Genomic DNA, 18,892 nt, shown 5'->3' with positions numbered 1-18,892 from the left:
AATAGATGTAGTTTAAGAGAAACACATGGGAATTGTGTCTGCTATCTGGAAAAATGTAGTTGTGCTAGTGAGAAAAAAAGAAAAAAACATGTTTTGTACAAAACCAGCAGGTCACACTGATACCTGTCCAGATGTTCTCTTATTGCATAACTCTTCCTTCTCCTTCTGTGAACCATAGCCTTCCACTGCAGTGCAGGCTGAACAATCTTTGAATTGTCACCTCTGTGGTAAATATGATGTTGAATCTGAAGTGGTTGCAAGGTGTTACAAGTCAGTCTGCTTATGCTGCCTGCCTGAATTCCTGCCCTCGTGGGCAAGGCTTAGAAATGTGTCTGTCACTGAGAGCAGTCTCCCTGTCAAGCTACTCCATCAGTGCAGTGATGCTTCTCAAAGTGCTGTATTTCCATTTCACTTTGAGTATATCAGGATGCAGCTTCTGTCAGCCCCACTGGCAATTATTTCATAGGCTGATACACTTGAGGATCACAAAGTGCTGCATGATTATTCAGTTTAAATGCTTTCTTTATTTGGTCTCTCCTTTTCATTTACCCATCTTTCAAGCACTCAGCCTAGTAACATTTTGCCTCTTCAAACTTTCATTCATGGAGTCATCCTCCTCAAATCCTAATTTTGTGGTAGTACTGTAAATCAGTGAACATCTTTTTGAGCACATTGCCTCCCTGACCTGAATTCTCTTTGCAGCTCATAGACTGCAGCCTTTACCAGAGCATTGGGCTTGCCCTTAGCTCAAAGAAATATTAGAGATGATATACTATGATAAGGTTTATACCAACCCTCTTCTGGTTTGATGATGGTGATATAAAGCAATGAAGTAGAAAATGGTGGAGGGTTATATTTATTTTAAAGGGTTTTGCTCCAGCAGTCTGACCTGTGAGATTTTTGTTGGTTTGTTTGTTTAGATCTGCTAGAGAAGTCTCGTGTTGTTAAGCAGCCAAGGGGTGAAAGAAACTTCCACATTTTCTATCAGATCCTGTCTGGTGCATCAGAAGAGTTTCTCTGTAAGTGTTGCCCTTGTGCCTTGTTCAGATATGAGTTTTCTTTATATTTAGTGTGCTATTCCATGCACATCATCTTTTGTGGGAAATGTGATATTGATTAATTTTTCAAATTAATGGTGGTAGGATCATTGGTAATATGTGAAGTCCACATATGCTTTGATATTATCCAATTACCTGAGTCAGAATTGGCTTAGCAATGCATTAAAAACAAATTTGAAAGCCTGTTCTTATTCAAAAGGCTAATAATTAAAAGATCCTTGAAGAAAATCCAATAATAACAACCTTATTCCTGACAATGCTGATTCTGGGATAAAATTGCTACTAACAAGAATGCTATTACTAATGATGCTTTTATTTGATTTATTAGGCAAACTCAAGCTGGAGAGGGACTTCAGCAGATACAACTACCTGGGCCTTGATTCTGCCAGAGTGAATGGAGTGGATGATGCTTCAAACTTCAGAACAGTCAGGGTAAGAAGGAGCAGGGGCTGCCTGTGCACCCAACACCAGTGCAGGGATTTTTCTTATGGTCTGTCTGTTCATGCAGGGCTGGGCTGGGAGGGCCACTTCTCCTGACTGCTGGGCACTCTTCATGCTGGGATAGAGCATGTTTGCACAGGGAAACAGAAAACTAGGAAATAGGATCAAGCTTCTGGAGTATTCCTATGGGAATACAAAAAGGACAAAAAAACCCCAAAGAAAAGAAAATATATAAAAAAAAAAACCCCAAGAAAACTCCCCCAAACCAAAAAGAAAACAAAAGGGGGAAAAAAAAAGCCCAGATGCCTTGGTCAGATCCTGGGAAAAGTTATATTTTGTAGTGGTTTAGGACAGCAGTGACTGAGCCTCAGGGACCAGGTGATGCTAAGAAGTTGAAAGAAAAAGAAGACTGGGATGATTGATTGTCAAGATGATTTGCTGTCCTGTTTTTCTTGGTTGTACTCAGGGACAAGATGAATACAGGACCTTGTTACCCAGTGTATGCAAATATGGATTCTAAAAGTGACTGGTCTGAGAAGACAGGAGGACCTGTTCATTTGACTGGGAAAAATTGGGTTGGGTTACAATCTAAATTAAGTGGCTAAAAAAAGTACAGTGTTTCAGAAACCTAAATTTTGAATGAGTCCTAGAAGTGGACTGGTCTGAATGCCAGCTCCATTTTCACACCTCCTGTGTATTATAAAACTTACTTATCTTAGCACAGGAATTATAGGTACTTTTCATAACAGAAATTTGTAATTAATGCAGATAAATGGTGAATTTTTCAAGAATGATCTGTTTAAATGTAGATGCTTTTATCTCATAATTTTATTTGTCCCCTTTCCAGAATGCAATGCAGATTGTTGGGTTTATGGATCATGAAACACAGTCGGTTTTTGAAGTAGTGGCAGCCGTTCTGAAATTGGGAAATATCGAATTTAAGCCTGAATCTCGTGCAAATGGCCTAGATGAAAGTAAAATCAAAGATAAAAATGGTAAGATGAGATTAGTGATGGGAAGAAAGCCACTAATTTGTCTGAAATCGGTATTAATTTTGTCATTTCTGCAGACATACAATATCCTTACATATGAATTAGATTGTTTCCAGAGCTCACCCTCAGGCAACTGTGGGCTGCATTCTGTGCAATTTCAATCATTCTGTTTGAAATTCCAAAGATTATTTCCCCCTTTTTTCCCCACTCTGTTATCACTTTGTTCTAAAATGTTAAATGCTTCTGTGCCTTTATGTAGCTGCTTGTTTTTTCTGCAGTGGATGATTTTTTGTTCTTTTGCAGTATCTCTGCCTTTAGTGTCAGATTCATTTGGTGATATTTTTGCAGCTGATGTATTTTGAAAGCTCATTTTCATCTGAAAGTTTTTTGATTATGAAAAGTAGTCTGGTAGAAATGGAGGGAAAGTGTCTTCTCAAAAATAAGTGGATAGGAAGTGCTTTCAAAACCAGTAGCTCTCTTTCCTTGCTCCGTGCATAATTTTATAAACTTTGCTTGGCAGGGTGGTGGGGAGAGAGTGTGAATGGGGAACACTCCTGTTGAAGGGCATTTTGGGAAAATACCACACTTTTTAAAACCTGGTCGTTTTAGAGAAGAAAAACTAATAATAAGGAAGGATTGATTGTATTCACACTTTGCTTTTTCTTGCTAGAACTCAAGGAAATCTGTGAGTTGACAGGCATAGACCAGTCTGTATTGGAGAGAGCTTTCAGCTTCCGGACAGTTGAGGCCAAACAGGAGAAAGTTTCAACAACACTAAATGTGGCTCAGGTAAAAAGAGGTCCTGATTGAGAAGGAAAAGATAATTTTAAATGGCAATTTTATTCTGCATGATTAAATCATAACTACCCCAATAAAACCTACGACTGAAAGGCTGCACTGAATAAATCACAAGCATAGGGTGTGTTTTTTGCTCAGTGGTTTCTAAGTGTTAAGAGATACTGGATGCTTTGGTTTGGTGTGTGTTCCTCCAAAAGATGAGGAACAGGCAAATGTTGCAGAGAATGTAAAAACAAGCAGTCCTGCACAAAGCCCAAGTGTTGTGGCAGACTGTTTTCATTTAGGGCAACTGCTGTAATTCCATGTGAGCTGTGGGCCCCGGGGCTGCCGAAAAACCTTTGCTGCCAGTGTGAATTCATCCCCCCGTAATGCTGCAGAGCCAGGGTGGCTGCCACCTGTGTCTCATCAGCTCAGGCCAGCAGGAATGTGGCTTCTCCAGCTGCAGCTGCTCAAGTCCCCTTGCCTAGGATTAGGATGGGGGATGTGAGTCTTTGGGGAGCAGCTGGAAGAGCAGGAAGGGAGCTGGAGTGCCCTGGTTGTGGCTGCTGTTCCTGCCAGCCCGTGGCCAGGAGGGCAGAGCTCCTATGCCCACTTAGGCAGAGCCACTGCTCCCTGAGCTGGTTTTACTCAGTTTATAGCACCTTTAAGACACCCTCAGCAGCAAGAGAATGCTTGGTTTAGCCCAGCACTTATAACATTTTTCTTCTTTCTTCTCTTTAGGCTTATTATGCCCGTGATGCTCTGGCTAAGAATTTATACAGTCGCCTGTTCTCCTGGCTCGTTACCAGGATCAATGAGAGCATTAAGGTATTGCTGCTTTGTGCTTGTAAAAAGAGAAATCAATAGAAATCCTTCAAATTAAAGTGGACAGTAAAACTGTATTTGCCAATTTCATTTTTCCTGGCTGTACACTGTTACGCACAAACAACCTTATCACAGCTCAACAAATTGCTCTCTGCTCGGTTCTTAAGCTTGTAAAAATATTCACATTAAGTGTATTTTGGGAAACCATATGTAACATTTTAGTTTTACAGTATTTGACAGCCTACTTATGAGATACATTCATTTTCTTGAGTCCCAAGTATGCAATGTACAGATGACTGACTCGGTGTTTATTTTTCTGTAAGGCACAAACAAAAGTGAGAAAGAAGGTAATGGGAGTGCTGGACATCTATGGCTTTGAAATTTTTGAGGTAAGACCTTTATAATGGTAACCATTTAGTGAGTCAGCTCTTATTAAAGCCTAACAGAATTAATGAATTCATAATCAGAATATATCTAATTTGCCTCAAGTGTGTCATGCCTGACAAAAAATCTACTAGAAAGGTAAGCCAAAGGGAGATGTCTTGACATGTCTGGCAATTGAAACAAAAAATTATGAAAGTCGTACTTGTGTTTTTACACCATAGGTATATAAATATTTATGATGGATAAACTAAATATATGTTGTTGTGGCATACATTCTGAGCATAGGAGAAACTCTGGCACTGTCATTTCTGCCCTGAGGCATTTTGTGGATGTCTTTGAATAAGCTGTGTATCCTGAGAGGGGAAAATAAAACAACCACCCAACAAAAACTATACATTCTTTTCCTGTCAAAATTAAACAAGGACTTATATTGCATTTCATCTCAATTCACTTAGGTAAATACTCTGTACCTATTCCTAGCTAGAGATCTGTGGCTCACTGCTGTTTGTTTACAATAGTATTTTTAGACTCCTGGTATTTTGAAACAAAACAATCAATGAGGAGTTTTTAATTGGGTTAGAGAGCACCGGGGACAGGGCATTTTCCATAAATCTTGTTCTGACAGTTTTTGTTTAAGAGATTTATGGATCTTGGTTGGAATCTGTGTGTGTTTAAACTAGAAACTCATCTGAGGAGAAGAAAAATCAGTTGAAAAACCCTGACCCACTTCCCTACATGCCTCTTAGAAATCTGGGGAGGATGTTTAAGCTGTGTGGAAAATTGGAATGATCCAGAAAAGAGCAGTTGTTCACGTGAGGGTGGTGTACATTTCATTTCAGAAGCAAAACATCCAACTATGTGCAAATCAGAGTGCCTCTGAAGAGGAAAAGGAAAGCTGAGAGTTGCCTCGAGGGCTTGCTGAGCAAGGCTGTGTTGTTTGCAGTAGACACAAGAAAATATTTATGAAAATATCGTGGTGGAACGGGGATCTTGGTGCCAGATCTCTTGGGAGCTGGTCCCTGAGTAGCCTTTAGGAAGCTGGCACTGGAATGGTGCTGCTGACATCCTCAGGCAGGATCTGTTTTTCCTAGCTCCCCTGTGTGTGGTTGGGTTGGACGTGCACAGGGAGGTGGGAGACAAGGGTGCACCAGCATGAGCCAGCTGAAGGATTGTGTTTGTGGGATGGTGTTCAGAGACAAGGCTGTTTCCCACGTGTAATTTTCATCTTTTCTACATTCAGCATCTTAGAAGGTTGTAAGTAAGTGGCTGAGTGCAGGAGAAAAATGAAAAAAAAATCCAGAGCTCTTTTCACTTACCTGTCATACTGGATTACAGTGTAGCTTTCTCAAAAGCTGCAAACTCAAAAGCTTCAAAATAATGGGGGCAGTTATTATTTACTCCTTTAAATATTGAGTATTGCTTTTCCTGGAAAAGCTGGGGAAGGTTTAGCCTTGTGACATAAGGACCAAACTCATCAGTACATTCACACAAGGTGTGACTCTCTCATGAGTTGAGACCTATGGCAAGAAGAGGAGCCTGGTACAGCATCACAGGAATGACTGAATTATTGTTTAAATTTAATTATATTAAAGCAACTAAAATTTTGACACTATGCAGCCACATAAGGAAAATGTAATGATGTCTTAAGATTTATAGCATAACAAATACAGTGGAATTTGGAGCATTTTGCTGTGTGGTACATTTGTAAACACTATAGCCATTCAGAATATTAGCTGAGATGTGGCTAATGACAGTAACATATCCATCTAGTTATAAATCAGTTAAAACCTATGACTAAAAATGTGCAGCTGCCTCTTGAACCTAATTCTTAAGTCATATTTTGATTTTCACACCTGTTCCTGAAAGTTAGAACTTATGTCAGCTCTCCAAAGAATGTTTGTTGGCAAAAGTGCACTTTAGAGGTTTCATCTCTAAATTTGTGCATTTTAAATGTGCAAGCTGTTTGATGTGCTGAAGGTAGAGAGGCCTACATTAATCATGTTTCTACTTAGGTAAGTTTACCATTAGTGGTCTTTGACCCGAAGTGCCCTTGTACCCTGGAGACAGAATGTATCAAAACCCACAGGAGGTGTATCAGGAGTGTTTTATATACATGCAAAATATAATCTTCACAAGAAGAGTGAATAAAGAAATCCAGATTTACCATTCTCAAAGACCCTACACTTCACCTTCTTGATGACAGTAGCAGTCTTGTTCTATTATATGCAAATTGAAGCTTTCAAATGAGATTTTTTTCATCTCTTTTTAAAATATTGATTTTACTGTTCACTGTGGTTTTTGCAATTTTCTATAATTTAAGCTGAAGTTAATTTACAAGGGCGACTTGTGGTTTCCTGGAAATTAACAGAGAAAAGATACTTTGGGTATTGATACTGCTGGCATATTCTCTTTGGGTTTTAGGTTTTGCTAGTATATTTATCAAACACAAACCCCATTTTTCAGACAAACACAAAAGCCATCCAAGAAAGTCGGTATAAGGACTTGGCTGCCTAAAAATTCAGCTTAGGGAATTTAAATCTATCAATAATCCTCAGCCTCTGTGGGTTTGGCAGATGTCAGCAGCAAGCTTGGCTGGGCAATCCACAAAATAGGTGCTGTAAAGCTGTGTTTATTTTTGAATCCTGCCTTGCCTTTTGTGGTAAGCCAAATGCTGGGACTGAACGCTTGCGAAGCGAAACGCTGAAATTTTGGGTGGCTCTGTGTGAATTGTCTGTGGGCAAGGATTTAGGGACTAGGATTGGGGTGGAAATGAGGGCTGGGCTGTTGTGTAACTACGCTGCTGGAGCCTGGGCCGTGGCCTGAAGCTCCAAGGGTTTATGCACATTTCTGAGCAGCTGCCTGCGTGCTCAGCGTGCACTCCAGACTGAGATTTCAGATGGGCTGGTGGCACCACGAGTTCTAGAATCAGCTTGATTCCAGGCTTCCTGGGGTAGGTTTGGGGTTGTTCCCATTTTATTCCATTTTGAGTGTGTGTTTTTGGGTCTCTGCAGAATGCTGGGGCGGGGCTGGGAAGGGTGGGGATTGTGATGGAGAAGTGCAGGACGTAGGAGGCAGATGATGGGGGCCTGGCAGGGCTCAACAAAGATGAACAGAAGGCTCTCTCCATTTGCTTTGAGTGTTGAGTTTCTTGTTGTGTACATTTCCTGTAGAGACAAGAAATAGTAAAACTGAATGTCATGGAATGAGCGTGAGCATTACATCCTGCCCAGCCCTTCAGAGGTAGAAATGTCTGTCTGTGCTACTTGGTTTAAAGCTTTATTCTGAATATTCAGGCACCACTCTGCATGTGATGAAGTTAATGATTTGGAGTGCAGTTTTATGGAAGGTAACACTGCCAAACAAGGCTTATTGTTGAAATTTGCCAGGCCTTGAGAAGACTGTTTGAAAGTGAGCTCCTTCTGCTCAGTCCCTTGGTGGAGCAGTTTGGTCCATGTATTTTAGCCTGACAAGAAACTGGGATGCACTAGTGATAGAGTTGCAGAGAGAGATTGCTTCCATCTGGTTGACCAGAGGTGATGTGTCTGCTTTGTCTTTGGAGACAGCATCTGACCAGCTCCTTTTGCTCCAGGTAGACAAGAACATGCAAACACATGGCAAAAAACCCACCAGTAAATAAAAGTATCACAGGTAAACCAGCCAAACAAGCCACCCAGCAGTAACACCAGGTCCATTTCTCACAGTCTGATGCATTTTGATAGCACTTCTTTTTATTTAAGGCAATTAGCTTGTTTCTTGTGCATAGAAGTCCCTTAAAGTAACAGAAAGAAGCTTGATCCTGCTGCATGTATTGTGTAAGCTGTCATCTGGACAATGATAAAATGACAGTATATCTCTTGAGAGAATATGTTAGAAATGTGAAGAATGTATTTTCTTCATATTAACAAGTTCATGGTTGTGTTAGTTATCTTTTTTTAGAGGGAGGTAACCAAATAAGGAGCAATAATAATTGAAAATGTCTTTCTGAGGTGTTTAAGGCATGAAAAAATAGGGGAGCTATTTTCACCTTCACCATAAACCTGTACAACAGCTCGGTCCAGTTGCTGCCTGCTTGCTTTGCCTTTTTCTGTCCTGTTGATTACAGGAAGGATGTTACAGTTTCAGAGCATCCTGAGCTCTGAGAGATTGCTCCTGGGTCAGGGTCTTCCCCCCACACCCCAAAGGATTGTTTTACTGGATAAGGGTCTAGTTATTTTCTAGCAGGATAACATATTAGACAAAAAAAAAAAAAATCTAAGGAGGAAGTTAACTTATCTGGATCTTATTTTATCTTTCTTTCTTTTTTTTTTTTTTTTTTTTAAGAAGCTTGGAACCCTTTCTTCATGGCTTGACTTTAGTGTTAACTCATCCCTGGATGTCTGTTTTGTTAGTTGCCCTAATCTCCAGACCATAATTTCCAGCTGCTTTTTCTAGACTGTCTAGCTTTCAACAGATTTCCTTTTTGAAATTGTTCAACCCTTTGCTGGTGCCCAGAAGTTTATCATATACTGGCAAGCAGCAGTGCCAAAATATGTGTACTCAGCCCCTCTGCTTCTTCTGGCAAACCCCAGTCTAGTGGGAAAGAGGAGAACTGAATTTTTAATACATAATTGATAACTACCTCTGCTGGCAAGGGTTATGTGAGAGAGGAGCTTTACAGACAGGGAGCCTTGGTTGGACTCCTAAGTGCCAGGGAGTTTTTAAAATACCATCAAAGCCATAATTTCCTTAAGTGATGGGATGCTTGAAGCAGAGATGCATCCCAGGAAGCTAACCACCATTTAATTAATTGTATTATAACGTGAGTATTTAGAAAGGTTTATTTTGCAACATGCAATTTTATTAAGTAAATCCCATTGGCTGGCTGTTTGCAGAGAGGAAATACTTGAAATGCTGGAGCAAAAATACACAAATGTTCTGCTTCAGGTTGTGAGAATAATGTTTTGCCCTACAGCAGCTATTTCTGTCTCAGTGGTTCTGATAATGCAGTAGGTTCTTGCCTTGTTGTAATTCCTGTTGTTCCACAAGTGTAATTTATCAGGTTGAGTTTTTTGAAGTGATGGTACCTGGGTTTTCCCATGAATCACACCTGCACTGGATTCACTGCAGATTCTTGCCTTTTTAAGTACAAATTTGGTTCAGCCCTGTGTGCCTGGACAGCAGAGCTGGGAACAAGATGGATTTCAGAGTGCCAGGTTCTCTGCCTGGCAGACAAAAAGGGCTGAAGTTGGTTGAGCTACACAAATATGGTAAATGGATAATCCCCCAAGCTTTGCACAGATCTTTCTTGCTTCCATGAGCTACACTGAAACATGGCTTGATTGCATATAGTGGAATATTTATAATTAAAAGATGTGCCTTTCTGGTTCTTTGCATAATCAGAATTTACACAAAAGTCCAGTGCAGTCTAGTTTACAAGAAATAAGCTTGATTGGTCAAATGTTTGTATATGTAAACAGAAAATAAAGGGATAAATATCGATAACATGTCTTTACTAAATTTGCAAAAAATTTTGAAAAATTGTTACAACTGAGTCACGTTATAACCGGGTCATCGCTTTCTGAGATTAAAATAGTATCTTTTTTTATTTTCTTTAAATGCAATTTTCCCATATTGCTGATTTTAATTTCCTAGCATTTATATTCCTTAGTTTCATCTCATAAACTCGTATGCTTGTGTGGTCATACATAAAACCCCCTATCCCCAGACACCACAGTAGCATATAAATTGAATTTGCTGGTTGGTTTCACTCTTCATGCCACCATTCATCTCAGAGAAGTGAGTATGTTGGTCTTTTATCATCATTACTTTTGCCATCTGGCTTTTTCTCTAGGGGCCTGATGGAACTACTTGGGGTCACCTGCTTACATTAGGAGGCAGTCAGAGACTTCTGATGCCTGGAGCTATGTTGATATTTTTAAAAAACCTTATTTTCTGGGGCTATTTGTGATAGAGCAGAAGTATCAATCTCTGAATGTCTTTTTCCCTTCTCACATTGATGTGAAAGTTAATTTTAATGACATCAGTCCTGTTGATTTCAACAGTCTCATGACTTGAAAAGTTTAGGGTTTTCTTTTTAAAGAAGTTTTTCCTTTAAATACATCTCATGTATTATTTTAGCTGTATGTGTTCACATAATGTATTTGAAAACATTGTTGCTGGGCACCTTTTTGTCAATGTGGTTGCAGACTGAGCAACGTGCAGATTTTTGAATTGCCTCTGAACAAGACTGGTGTGATGAAGGACTAAGGAGGAAGAGGAGACCTTGAGAAACACCTACAAAGGTGTGACACTGAGGTGTGATGTACCTGAGTCTGTAGGCTTGGATCCACATCATCTGCTTAATTTGGGAAAACAGTGGGGAGGACACAAAAACCACAATTCTTGGACTTTATTAGGCAGGTGGAAGTAAGAATTTATTCCTGCCTAATGGAAAGGTATGCAGTTTTCAGTTTTAAGCAGGTATCTTAGTTGCCTTATCTTTGGAAATTATTGGAAACTGGGTACTCAAAGTGAATTTGAATCTATGTGGGGAGAGAAGGTTAGAAAGTATCTAATGTTGGTAAGAAAATGCCCTGGTTTAGATATTTTCTGTTTATACATCTAATGGAGATCTTTCTGCATGAGACCAGTAAGAGATTTTTAGCCTCTTTTTTTTTTTTTTTTTTTTGACAGAAATATTTTTATCTGTTTCACTTTTTTTTTTTTACTGGTATAAAAAAGTATAAAGTCAGCAACAAACCATATATATTTGTTTTCAGATGATTCCACAATACACAAGTGGAATCTTTTGAAGAAGGAGTTAGGTAAAATATTAAGGATGAAATTATATTTTCTGTAGGACCTTCAAGCATCTGTATGTAATAGCTGTGGCTCACAGATAGAACTTTATAGCTAGTTTATATAATCATTTTATTTTTGCATGGAGAGGAATTTTTTTAGAGTTCAAAACTTGCTATTCATGAAATACCAACCATGAAGTTTGATAAAGAATGAAGCTGTATGAGTAAGACACCATTATTTGTGAAGCGAGAACCATGGTGAAGTAGGCTTTGATTTTTGTCACTGAATTTTTCTAGTCCTCTAAATTTAGTGATGCATCTGATAAAAGATTCAGAGGATAAGCTGAGGGTGGTTGGTTGAGCTGTATCTATAAATTCAACATGATTTTAAGCTTATCTCAGGTGACATTCTCTTTTCCCAGCACCTTTATTTAATTTGAGAGACTGTGTGGCTTTACATTCCCTGAAGGTTTTATTTTGTATTCCACAGTGCTTTCAAAGGCACAGTTAGAAAGCTGCTATTAAAATGCAGGGATTGAAGCCATGCCCTTGACATTAAAAGTATCAGAATTACAGCCTGGAAGAGAAGCTGACACCTTGAGAAGATGCGGTCTTTTTTTTTTTTTCCCCTTTAAAATTTCCTAAGACTATTTCATAGCTCTTGTTCAAATTTTGGGTCTGACTGCACTGCTCCTGTGTTGGTCAAACTCCTTTCTTCACTAAATACAAGAGGCCAGCATAAGGAGCGAGTTGTCTCTGATGGCTGGGTCCCTCCAGCCCTGTCTCCTGAGTGGGGTTAGTGATGTGCTGTCACTGATGTGGGTTATTCTCTACTGCCTTCTAAAAAAAAAAAAAAAAAGTCAGAAGTCCTTTAGGATCCCTTCTAATTTTGTTGTATTCATGTCTATAAGACCTTCATTAAAATATTGGGGGGGACAACTAATCTGTGAATGTTTGTATATGCTTTGTAGAGCCTCACATAATTAAAATCAGAGATGTTCATTAAGGCACAACCTCTGTTCCCTTCCTTAGAATTGCTTAGAGATAAACACTCTAATTGGTTCTTTTGGGCATGGTTTTCTAAAACCTTTTCTGAAGTGTATTTCATTTACCAAATGTCTTCTGAGTTAAGTATTTTCAGAATTTCAGTAATTTCAAACATTTTCCCCCCATTTTCTTTGCCATAATGAACTGTTTTAGCCTTTTGCTCTGTATTATTCATAAAGAACAACATCGCTGCTACTCTTCAATAACTGTTATTCCTGGAATAGCAATTTTCAGTGGCTTGGCAATGTCAAATAGAATTTCATAGCTCAATGTGAGTGATTTGTGGAGAGCTCTGTGGATTTTGGTTTGCCTTTTTTTTTTTTTGGCAAGCCATAAATATCACAGATACACAGCTAATCAGGAAAACATCTAGCAATTACTTTAATGTATTGTTAATGACCTTTCAGTTAGATGGTTTAGCTGGATTTTCTGTTCAGTTTCCGTCCTCTGTTGATGACCAAGCCTGTATAATTTGTGAGTGAAGAGCCCTGCAGCCCTTTTAATCAGAATAACCTGGTCTTTGGAGAAGCAGTCTCTCTGAGCTGGGTGGCATGTGCCTGGCAGGAGGATGCAGAGTGTGTTTTACCCTTTCACTTTGTCTGGGTGATGTGGCAGTTGGGGTCCTTTTACTTCAAACTCAACATATCTGAAGTGATGGCCTTATCTGAATGTGTCAAGTAAACTTATACTCATTCTTCCTCCAGTATTCTCTATTTCCTTCCACATTCACCACTTCTGTTGCAGAGATTTGTCTGCCCAGGGTTATACATATCGCTCTTAGAGGCAAACATTACCTGGTGATTTGGAGACAGGGCAATGCAAGAATTCTGTTCTGTGTTAGGCTCTGATGTGTCTCACCCTCTTGGTTTATTTGGTAATATTTAGACAGTGCCTAAAGATAGACTCACCTACGAAGATGTAATATATAACATTTATGTAGTACTTTGCATTTTCAGTGATAGAAAGATTGATCTACTTGGTATGCTAAATAAATGCTAATAGTTATATTCTGTATTGTTCTGGAAGTAGAATAAGTACTGACTGCAGTTTATGTAATTTCTTTTTCAACAGAATGCAGTAAGTATGACTTGTTTGCAGTGCTGATTTTGCTGCATGCCAACTTTTAACTCTCTCATCTACAGCTATGCAAGTTTTGCAATCTCTGAGTGATAATTGCAGTTGGTGAGAGGGGCAGCATTTGTGGCTGAGGAATTTTGGTGATCAGCTATGATTTTGCTTCATTTAAAACTAAAATGATAAAAGTAATCTGTGCTGCCTCAATATTTTCTAATCTGCTTGTGTGTTCTTAATCTCATTTAGCAACCAGATCCTTAATTCAAGCATTCAAATGATTGCACTTGCCTTCAGTGATAAAAAATTCTATCAGCATAATTTAAGTTTCACAGGTATTGTACAGCAGATTATTTGGGAGTTTAAAAAGGCAGAGTGTCATGTCACAGCCTGTGACACCGACTCCTTCCTGTGCCCACCCCTCCTGCTAGGGTCTGCTCCACTCCCTGGTCCCTTCTGCAAAGGGTCACACATCTCCTTGCTCCCGAACCCAGTTTTAGATGAATTAGCCTGCTAGAGGAATTTTAGTCAATGAAGCTCTTTTGTCTCCCACCATTTCAAGGGGCAGTTTGTTGGCCGGGAGGAGGTGGGTTGACCTCTGGAGTCAATAATCTCTTAACCCAGGCTCAGCTGCAGCTGGAATAGCAGCTTGAGCCTTGTTCTGTAGGGAAATAGGATGCTTTATTGGCTGCTGAGTGGAAAAGAGGTAATGCTACTGTCATGATTTTATTTATCAGACCCTGCAGGAGTCTCCATTTTACATATGGGGGCAGAGGAATACAGGCAAAACTTTGGTTGTTTATTCCCTGACACCACAGGTGTCCTTATGACTTGTTCAAAGGAATCAGCGTGGAGGCATCATGGATAAACCTTACGGAGGTTTTTGTCCCTCCCAACGGACAAAGCCTCAGGGAAGGATTTGGTCTAAAATTTTTGAACTAATCGTGATCTCAATCAAATGTTACTCCAACCATCACCTCACAAAACTGGAGGGAGTAGTTAATACAGCAGCTTGTTGACCTGCAGCTGCTGCAGTAACTCGCTCCTGCTGGGTTCCAGGCTGTTTACACAAAGCAAACTCAAACATGTTTCATCTGACAGGACAACAGCTTTGAGCAATTCATTATCAACTACTGTAATGAGAAGCTGCAGCAGATCTTCATTGAACTTACCCTCAAAGAAGAGCAGGAGGAGTACATCCGAGAGGTAATACTTGAATGGATCTTTCCTCACCCTCCTCCCATTGACACACAGGCAGGCAGGCTGGAACCATTTTTCAGGCAACAGAGGCACTTTCTGACCACAGGGCTGACATGGAGCATGTTTGTGTGGGGCTGTGTGGTAGTCACATTAAGCAAAAAATGTTGGTTTGGCATTTGTTTCACATTATGAGTTCTCCAGGTAAAACCAGACCCAGCTCTGATTCATTCATTGGCAACCATGACTGGCAGTTCTGAGCAAGGGCTAATTGATTTATTACAGCACTAATATCACTTTCTGGCATTACTACCATTACCCTGCAGCCTGTGTTTTGGATTATACAGCAATGTCTGGGATGCACCCAAAACCAGCCACAGCCACTCCTTCAATTGGACAGCTAAAATAATAGCATGCAACATGAAAGAAACTGCAAATAGAGTTTGGTTCTAGTGTTCTTTCAGGTATGTACTGAAGGGAGCTGTGTGAGCTTTGTGGATAAATGTAAGATGTCCTGTGGAGCCCAGCCTCTGGTGTTTGATGTTATTCTGTGAGTGAACATCAAGCTAAAGTTTTAATAGGTTTTAGCAGTGCTCCGCATGATACACAGAGCTCAGACAAAATACCAGCTCCCAGCTGTAAAAACTGGCACACACTGCCTATACTCAGACTGGATAATACCATTTTGCTTTATAAACATTTTTCAAAATTACATAAAGTTCCTGCCTTACAATCCTGATGATAACATGAAATTTTGGCATCTCTTTTTAATTTTGCATTCAGTGGAAAACCATCATTACTGCAATTTGATTCTGGAATGATATTTCAAATGCTCTGAGAAAAGTAAACTAAGAAGTACCACAGAGTGCAAATTAAGAATGAAATTAATATTTTCCTTTTTTCAGTCCTTTGCACTACCGGTGCTACCTCCTGATGCATTGGCATCTCATCCTGGAAATTTTATCACTGATATTCAAAAAAGAAGTGAGATACTAAGAACATCTGAACAACTGTATAATCTGGATTTTTCAAACGGTCTTATCTAAATTTAGCCTTCTTTCTTCTTCCCATTAAAAAAAAAAAAAAAAACCAACAACGAAGAACTTAGAAATTTTGATGTGAGGAACTTGCAGGGACATGGGCTGATTTCCTTCTGGCCAGTGGGAGCGTGGGCAGCGCGGGAGGAGCCTGGCCTGGCGCCAGGGAGTGCATGGGAAGCTGACATGGGTGGGGGAAAGGAATGGAGAGTGACTTTGGCAGCCACTCAAGGACACTCATTTTGCACAAATATTGTTAGGAGTAGATGATTGAATTTTTGTTTTCCTTAGTAAATGAATTGTTGGTAAGCATGAGGAGTTGAATTTGAATGCAGTGCCATGGTTAACAGGAGTAATTTTAATTGCTTAGAGGGAAAGCTCCCTCCATTGTTTTCCTGTTCATACATTTATTTATATTTTCTTGTAGGGGATTGAATGGACTCATATCGAATATTTCAACAATGCTATCATTTGTGACCTAATAGAAAATGTAAGTTGTATTCAAGAACCTCTCTGGATAACTTTAATGCATGGATTTAATTTAGCTGTAATGTCTGTATGCATCCTCATGCACTCAATTTTGTGAAACATGCCATTTGTTGTATTTTTTTTATAAGCTATATTACTTTTGTAGAAATATTCAGCAGTACCTACACAAAAAAGAAAAAAAAAAAAAAACCAAAAAACTAACAAAACAAATGAAACAGCTCTTAAATGTTTACATTTAGGGCTGTTTTCAATAGCAGATATCACATGCTGCATTGTAATTAACATTTCATATGGAAACTAGAAAACTCAATTACATGTTACTGAGTGTTTGAGGTACTCAAATTACTTGTATATTCTGAGAAGATTTACAATGCAAGAAGATAAAATTCCTTAACAATCACAAAAGGACATTTTTAAGCCATTAACATAAAATACATGGTGGTTTTATCATAAACTGGATACTTTCAATTGAGTTGGAGTTGCTAGCTGAGTAAATGACATGAAGTTTTAACGTGAATTTCAGATCTCATAGAAAGTCTTTTAAAAATTCAAGTGCTAAAAATCAGTTGAAATGGTCATGAGGTAAAGAGCCAAACTTTGAGATGGCTCAAAGAATGTTTGCCTGGGTAGCAGAAGTTGAAAAGGTGAATTATCTCCTTTTTGTGCTATGATGGAAACAAGTACTAAAGCTCTTGTTTTGAACCTTCAGAACCAAACTGGAATCCTGGCCATGCTGGATGAAGAATGCCTGAGGCCAGGAACTGTTACCGATGACACCTTTCTAGAAAAACTGAACCAGGTCTGTGCCACTCACCAGCATTTTGAGAGCAGGATGAGCAAGTGCTCCCGGTTCCTCAATGACACCTCCCTGCCTCACAGCTGCTTCAGGATTCAGCACTATGCTGGCAAGGTACCTGCTGAAGGGAGCTCCTGGTGTCTGGGGGGCTGGTGTAGCTGATGGAAAAATCCAGACCTGCCTTCATCTTTTCTGCCTTAAACCTCGAATCTGTGATTTTGGCTGGAAGGCTTTAAGAGAGCGTGGAATGGTTTTGGTTGAAAGGGATCTTAAACATCACCTAGTTCCAAGCCCTGCTGTGGGCAGGGACACCTTTCACTAGAGCCCCATCCAGCCTGGTCTTGAACACTTCCAGGGATGGGGCAGCCACAGCTTCTGTGGGCAGCCTGTGCAGGGCATCACCATGCTCCCAGGGAAGGATTTCTTCCTGCTATCTAACCTAAACCTGCCCTCTGGCAGTGTGGAGCCCCTACTCCTTGTCCTGTCACTGCATGCCCTTGCAGAGAGTCCTGCTGCTGTGGCTGAAATCAAAGCAGTTCTCCTTCCATCCAAGGAGAAGGGTGCCCCATGTGCTTTGGTGCTGCATTAGGTCTCTGGAAATAAATCATTGCTCACTTGCATCAGTTGGCAACATAGTTTGGAAAACATGCTCTTTGTCACTGAACTAGCTGCAGTTCTTAGTCACATTGTTGTGAAAATGCAGTTTTTCTACATTTGAAGGAACTGAGTTTGATACTCTGTGTTTAACAGATGGAAGAGAAAGCTACACAGAGGGCTTGCAAACATTTGCATTTTACAAATGTTTGTATTTGCATTTTTCAACATAAGCAGTATGAATAAATACCAGTCTTACAGCTTTCAGTGTGTGAAACCTGTGAAAAGCTATGACTTTTTATTAATGAAAATCAAAATAAAAAAATCAAATTAAATTTGTAAACTGAAGACAATCTATTTTATAAAAATTGAAAGTAAATGTAGGGTTGAAATTATACCTCTTGTCTGCATCTGCTGAAGTGATAATGTCACACAGTAAAGAATATGTGGAAAGTATTTAATTTCCCTTGGAGTACTTAATGATTTTTGAAATTTTCTTAGTCTTAAAATTTTGAATGGCTCAATAATTTTTTCAGTCAAAATAGTCCTGGAAATATCAGACTTTCAGACTTTCATTCACATTAATTGCCCAGAAGAGTTTGTAACTGTAAAATCTATCAGGTATTTCTTTGGTTGTCAAAAATCTAAGCGAATTGAAAATACCCCAGTACTGTGAGAAGGACGGTGTATAGATTGTGTCTTAGCAGGCAGTGAGGGTCTTTGTTACAGGCATTCACTTACCCAGCAGAGTGAATTCCTCCTATTTTGGGAGGAATGTTGTTTTTCCATCTTCAGCTGAGAACATTTTGATCTTGTCACTGGTCAACAAAAGTCTGACCCTCCTTTTAGGAAATACAAGTAATTTCATGTGAACATTTGTTTTGGTTTGTTGTTTTTTTTGGTTTTTTTTTTTTTTCAGTAGTGGCATTTACTGCACCTGTCAGAACCAGAAACATGTTCTCCAAAGTAAGATGCTGCCTACTGAGTTCTCAGTCACTTGCTGTTGTGTAAAATACGTGTCAGTACTATTTTCATTCAGAGTTCTGTGTACTTAGTTCATACCCATGCAGAACTGGGAAATCATGGATCTGAAGAAGAATCTGTATTACCAGCCAGATGACTTGTCTCAATTAACCAAATATGTTTCCTAGCCTCAAAAATTAAAGAAGCCAGTAGCAATCTGAGGTCTGCACAAAGTTCCTCTGGTTGCCTTCTGGGTACCCAGCTGCAGGTCAGAGTTTTGTACTTGTGCTTGTTGTTATTGGACTGCTTTCCTGGTAAAAGTCCTTTAAAATAACAGTCCCCTGAGGGCTGCACAGCTTGCTGCTTGCACTGTGATAGCAAGAGGTGATATTCCATATCTTGTTTTAGTTAGGCAAATAATGTAAGCATTAGTACTTTGAAA

General features: G+C 39.5%; 1 protein-coding gene across 10 annotated transcripts in view; it reads left to right on the top strand.

Moving 5' to 3' along the window:
- MYO1B (myosin IB) overlaps positions 1-18,892 on the top strand; it is a 107,162-nt gene that overhangs the window by 64,938 nt on the left and 23,332 nt on the right. For all 10 annotated transcript variants that reach the window (XM_077785145.2, XM_021531372.3, XM_021531370.3 and 7 more), the window contains 9 exons: positions 921-1,019; positions 1,387-1,490; positions 2,347-2,494; positions 3,162-3,280; positions 4,010-4,096; positions 4,417-4,482; positions 14,476-14,580; positions 16,036-16,098; positions 16,807-17,007. In XM_077785145.2, coding sequence (XP_077641271.1) covers positions 921-1,019; positions 1,387-1,490; positions 2,347-2,494; positions 3,162-3,280; positions 4,010-4,096; positions 4,417-4,482; positions 14,476-14,580; positions 16,036-16,098; positions 16,807-17,007 — 992 coding nt within the window. The remainder of the gene's footprint in view (positions 1-920; positions 1,020-1,386; positions 1,491-2,346; positions 2,495-3,161; positions 3,281-4,009; positions 4,097-4,416; positions 4,483-14,475; positions 14,581-16,035; positions 16,099-16,806; positions 17,008-18,892) is intronic.

The sequence above is a fragment of the Lonchura striata genome, chromosome 7 (assembly GCF_050655825.1).
Source record: "Lonchura striata isolate lonStrDom1 chromosome 7, ASM5065582v1, whole genome shotgun sequence".
Lineage (NCBI taxonomy): Eukaryota > Metazoa > Chordata > Aves > Passeriformes > Estrildidae > Lonchura > Lonchura striata.
Note: the sequence above shows the minus strand (reverse complement) of the source record. Positions and strands in the feature narration are given on the sequence as shown.